At 33.1% G+C, this 6387-nt stretch overlaps 1 protein-coding gene across 1 annotated transcript; it reads left to right on the forward strand.

The window, feature by feature from the left end:
- Positions 1-3625: 3625 nt before the first annotated feature.
- Positions 3626-5481, forward strand: LOC124373332. The gene is made up of 3 exons (XM_046831712.1): positions 3626-3640; positions 4674-4874; positions 5068-5481. Exons 1-3 carry the CDS (start codon positions 3626-3628, stop codon positions 5479-5481), a joined length of 630 nt encoding a protein of 209 aa, XP_046687668.1.
- Positions 5482-6387: the final 906 nt, after the last annotated feature.

Genomic DNA, 6387 nt, shown 5'->3' on the forward strand with positions numbered 1-6387 from the left:
TTTCCTTCACATATCCCCACAAGAAAAAGTCGCATGGGGTCAAGTCTGATGATCTTGGAGGCCAAGAATGAAGGGCATTGTCTCGAGGTCCCGTGTGCCCTATCCAGCTGTGGGGCAGAGTGTTGTTGACAAGCTGCCGAACATTGTTGTGCCAGTGAGGCGGAGCTCCATCCTGTTGGGAAATGAACCTAAAACTTTAAGATTTTTGTGAGTATTTTGCAATAAATATTATTTTTGTAGTACATTTTTAGCAATAGATATTGAGTTTTAAAAATCAGGTCGTTCATTTTTGATACACGCTGTATATTCAGTTTCTCATTACGCAAATGAAGCAATGATGAAATGACGAATATCTTTGATCCTTCAATTTAAACGAGGGTCGTTATAGAGACGTTACATTACCATCTAATGTTTTATATTCATCATTTATTACGTTATTGTAACTGGTGTCATGTTTTTATAACCAACTTCCTACCCTTCTTAGGCGAGGTACACATTTTAATACTTAAAGAGAAAACATAATTGTGTAACTAAAAGTATGTTAAACGTTTTTTCTTATATTACTGAATTCTAAGATTATTATACATAATTTGAGTAGGGGTAACCTGTACATTCCTTTATTTGTTATATCAGTATTAAATTATAAAAACCCTGTTAAGTAATATTGTTAAATAGCATGGACTCAGAACTATTACCTTATTAATTAGATTGAATCACTGTTATTGAACTATATTCTCATTATGAAATATTATATAGAATTTCTTATATCATTTTCCAAAAACTATTATATTTACTACCTTTTCATGAGTAGATATGTACAAAATACATTACGTTTACAAACATAATTTCGGATTGATTTTAACTAAATCAAGTCCATGTTTTTTGACAAACATTAACATGCTTATAAATGAGTTCGTTTTTAACGAAAGTTATTACTGTGTAGCTTTAATAATTGATTAGAAACACAGCGTAATATAAAAACACAGGAATGCAAACAGAAAAAGACTGTATTTTTTTATTACTTTCATTTACGCAACACTTTTCTTTATTTTAATGTGTATAAGTAAGTTCTAAAGCACGGCAGGTTATAATTACCATGTAAATCCTTCTATATCTGTATACCAAGCTAGGTACAACGTCACAGAGTATATTATCGATGTCGCTGTTTCAAATACGACAAGACGTGACGTTAAACGCGTTGTGGTTTAGAGGAAGTGGCTTTATATTATCAACTGTAGTCTCTCCCGTAATGAGCTTGGAAGCAATTAACTCATCCTTCCGGCATCTTCACCTTATTTTGTGAATTCATACAGAATCTAATAACAACTTATCTGCTATAAATTGTAGGATAAATCAATGAGATTTTACCACAATTATAATCACTATAACTATTATAGCTGTAAATTTTTTAAATTAAGTATATTACTTAATGTTATTACATTATAGCCTACATATGAAAATTTTGTTTCATTTTTGTCCTTCCATAATTAAATTTATCAAAGACAAATATTTAAAACTTGGAGCGAACTTAGTGTAAACACTGAAAAACATTTAACTTCATTACATTAAAACATAAAACCAATATTTAATACTTTTATTTTTGTGAGGCCTTTCGGTAGCAAGGCTACCTTCGTCAGACACATCACAAAATCTTTTAAGTATAATAAAAATAAGGATAGTAAATTAATGTATATATGGTCCACGTGTTTTGCACATGTAATTCTTATCTATAAGTCATGCGTGGCTTATGAGAACAAGTTTACGATCACAAAATTGTATTGAATTTAGCTTCCATGAAGAACCATTGTATAACTTTTGATTGTTTGATATCCCTAGCTCCTGATTCTACATAGGTTCTATAAGACCCACCTCAGCAACCAACCAGCTATAGAAACCTTCCCTCAACTCAGTTTTATTTTATCTTTCACTGTCGTTTTTCTCGATTAAACTTCATAATGAACACTAAGTGGAATAAAGGATATTATATCAAATTAATTAGTTATTCTCCCCCTTTCAAATCCAAAAACAACCATGAGTTGTTGTTAAAGGTTAAACGTATCGGAAATCATTCCATCATCAGAATACATGTTAAACTATGATCTAGCAAAAGGCTTTGTTCCTGGAATTAATATCTTACAATACACATCACACAACAAACAAAAATTCATGTTACAAAAAGGTAAAAATGTATTATTTATAGATGATAATATAAAGTAAAAATTAAATTTTCAATCCAGCATAATTTTTTTGTCATTTTCCAGTACAATTTTTTTTCAGTCGAAACCATAGGGATCAGCTGTTCCTTCTTCACCATTGATAACCCGGCGGACCGGGTGCAGTGCGGGAGTAGTGATTACGTAAACTTTCGTTAAACTGTTTCATATCACGGTCTGATTTGCCGTGGGTATCTATGCCTACAAACTTTTAATACGTATAAGTGTTTTGTTCGTTGTGTAATATGTGTTTCTAATACATGAGTGTTCTAACTGCAAGAAGATGCCTTTCGGTGGATCTTTAACCTATTGTCTAGTGACGGATTAATTTCCGAAGAATGTAATTTTAGACAACATATCGCGGTTGTAATAATACCCCTAATTTATTGACAACTTAATCCAAAAGGGGCATGGCTTATGAATTTAAAAAAATAATTATAAATAAAAACTGATATTTTTGTAATAATTTAACTATTATTCCTAGGAGTTTTAAAATCCAAGAGTTAATTAAGAGAATTTATACCTAAAAATACTATTTTAAAAGGGAAAAGTTTTGAAAATTTCATTTTGGTTGCTAACAGTGAGCTAAGAGTCGTTACTGAAAGTCTGTAGAAACAAGAGTGAGTGATTCGTTTTCCTCGTTAAGAGTGACACAAACAAAATGTGATCTCTAATGGTTTAGTGAGGTACTCCTTACAAGAAAATATCACCGTTTATTGCTCATTATTCTAAGGGCATAAACACTAGTATGCAATCAATTCCTCAATGTAAAATGTATTAATTTTAATGAAGCGTTGTTAAACTAGCAAATTACGCATAATAATAAGCTGTAAAACTAACCGACCTGAGACCCAGGGACTTGTGATAATTTATCTAATGTATAAGTTTCTAAATAAGTAATTTTTTATAAGTGAATTTCCATTAGCTGTACACTTAATAACAATGAATATAAAAATTTAACTTTGAAATACAGTTGGAATAACATAAATAAATAAACCTCGGGAAAGGGCTTATAAAAGTATCTAAAAAGATCCAACAATATCTTACAGTTGTCAATTTTTATAGGTTTTCCTGCGGATCTTGAAACCACAACATAAAAACAACAGTTAAATAAGAAAGGTATCAAATCGGCACTGAGAAGAAAATGTATAAAAAATTTTACAATATGCATATACTTCATAAACACTTAACTTAAAAAATATTACACTGAGCTTTTTTTCGCAAGCTTAGATCTATACAAAGCACGTACACAGGTCCGTCACTGAATGAATACTTTGAATTTTGACTTTTTTTACAAGCCCGTCTTATCGGCTGCCATCTGTTATTGTTGTGTTAGGCTGAGGAAATTCTAATAACAGATAGATAAGCGGTGATGCCTCCGATAAGTTCTGACTTTATCCTGTTTCTAAACCATGAGATCGTTCAATGTAAGTTTAAAAGATCTCGGAGTGAATCTGCGGATAAAATGTATAATATAAAAAAATACATCATATTAAAAACTATTTATAGCGATACAAATATCACAGATAAATAAAACAAATATAAGCATGAGCTAAGGTACAATAAAAACTATTTAAACGTTTTCCCGTGGGTCGCGAGGACAGTTGACGCAACCCGCATGACTAGACTTGATGTTCCCAACGAAATATACCACGTAGTATTATTCCTTAGATGTTCTTAGTATAGGTAGTAAAATGACCATTAGACCTGTACTGAACGATGAACGTGGAACCGACTATACTTGAATATTATGAGATTAAGCATTGGGGAAAAATTAAGTCCTTTTGATAGTGTATTTTCCTCGACGTCAATAAATTTTGTTTAGTTTCGATTTAATAAAATAGTATCTGTTTATCACAACAAGGAATAACATTTTTATATACTTGAATAATTAGATAATTATGGTAATTTATATCTATACTTAACATTCTATTTAAGGAACTAATTTTAAATTTTTTAATCTGATTAAGATGTAAATTTTCTTTAATGAGAATGAAACGTTTTGCTTATGTCCTAATCTTGTTTAATAAGTATATTTGATTTGGAAAGTTATAATCACTTAATAAGACACTGTCCGTTTGTATACGGATCACTATGTGTATCGTCATAGTTATATGGCTCTTGGAAAGTTGCCGCTGTTGTTTATCGTTTACAATCGATATCGATTTACCTCGTTTTTATCAGTATTGTTTCCATACATTTTCAAGACACTTTTAATTGCTGTGAAATATACTGTGAAATGTTCTTATCTCCCACCAATATATTTGTTCTAGATAATGGATATAAACTATTTCAAATAGAAAACGAACATTTAACCATATTACGTTTGGTAATAGATACTCAATTCTCAATTCCCTAAAATTTTTGAGGGAGAGATCATTGTTAAATGTTACGTTATTTAATGTAATTTCATTGAAAACTCTTGTTCTTTTTCAAAAAAGAAGCTATGTTTTGTTTCAGAAAACCTCTTGTCTACAATATCTGGGAATATTCCTGCTGGTGCCTTTATCCAAATCTGCAACGAATGGAAGGGATGGCATCGCGGTGAATCCTTTCTTCTACAACCACACTGACCTGGACTTTGTACAGTGTAATCATTCTTTTTATAAGATTCAACCGTACAACGGAAGAGCGGAGATAGAAAGCAGCCAAGAAAGTAGGGTAAATCCTTCCAGGCAATATCTCCCCTTGCCTGATCCTTCTAGACAATATCTTCCTCAGCCTGATGTCCCAAATCTGCTGAAGAGTGAAGAGGATCCAGCAGCATCATTTGATCAACCTAATTTCCTATCGGTTGAGAATACATTTTTGTCACCAAGTTTGCAGAAGAATTATAAATCATTTATTTAATCAGAATGAGAAAACAGATACCTTGTCACCTGCAGCTGCAAATGTACCTTCAAACGCTTTACCACTTCCATCTCCCAGTAAAACGAACAACAAGAAACATTCAGATGAAGATGACGAAGACAATCTAGAAAGGCTTTGTAATGATGCTTTTCACAGCTTTCTTTGCAAGCCAATAAAAGGACCTAGGAAAACACCAAATGGAAGGCTGAGACAGAATGCTGTGTTACCTCCAGATATATTGGCTGGATTTTCATCCAATCAAGATATAGCAAGAGTGAGGCTCAACAACAAAGAACCGCCTCAGAGTGCATTCAATAACATAGGATATTCCTTTGCTAAACCTACAACAACAACAGTTCCATCATCTCCACAACCTAATCCAGCAAATCAATTTCCTCAACGTTTTACCTTTCCCTAAACCGATTTCAACTACCACTAAAATTCACGGTACGACTCCAACACCTTTTGTTAATATACTAAAGACCATCGACCCTTCAAATCCGATCCTTCCCAGTCCAACGAATACAGATCTACACGTTATTAAACCACAAACGTCAATTGATGCATTCCTAAAAGCGTCAGCACAAACCAACGGATACTTTTACGAAAAACCCATCGCTCCATTTCCCCCTCAAATAAGCAATCCTTCTGATAAAAACATACAAATAACTCAAAAACCTGCATATCCAACTTTCAAACCTGGGACACAAAAACCAAATACAACGCCAGGCTATGTTTATGATAAACCTAGAATTCCCTTCCCCAGCAACAACATTCCCCAAGTCGTTCAATCTCCTCAACCAAAACCAATCCCTCAACACGACTGTTCCAACCATAAATCTCCAATAAATCCTATTATTGCTAATCCATCTAATGAAAATCCATACATTCTGAAACCATCCACGCCAAACCCATTTATTAGAACTACTAAAACCCGTTTTTTACATTTCCTACCACTAATGTTCCAAAATATAACCAAGTTACTTTTAAGAACCCCTCAAAGCCCTTCCAAAGTCATGATTGTGATAAACCAAAACCTTTTCCCTTCCCAGCTAGTAATCCAACTAATCAAAATCCAGCGGTCCCGAAACCTTTTAACCAACAATCATCGAAAGCAATCAACAAACCGGATACTCCAAAAGTACCTTCGCCTTCAAATAATATTGCACAAATATTAGCTCAGCCGCAGCAGGTAAAAGCTGTTACTGTTCCACCTCAGAGGTCTTCTGGGTACTATTATGAAAAACCAGCCATACCATTTCCCGATCCAGTGGGAAATCCAGGTTTACAAAACCCAGTTGTTATTCAACGGCCTACAGAACCT

The sequence above is a fragment of the Homalodisca vitripennis genome, unplaced genomic scaffold, assembly GCF_021130785.1.
Source record: "Homalodisca vitripennis isolate AUS2020 unplaced genomic scaffold, UT_GWSS_2.1 ScUCBcl_5341;HRSCAF=12023, whole genome shotgun sequence".
Lineage (NCBI taxonomy): Eukaryota > Metazoa > Arthropoda > Insecta > Hemiptera > Cicadellidae > Homalodisca > Homalodisca vitripennis.

Excerpts from the sequence above, each read along its gene's own strand:
- LOC124373332 (XM_046831712.1), top strand. Across the intron at positions 4,875-5,067 it reads AAAGCAGCCAAGAAAGTAGG|AATGAGAAAACAGATACCTT; the intron begins GTAAATCCTTCC and ends TTATTTAATCAG.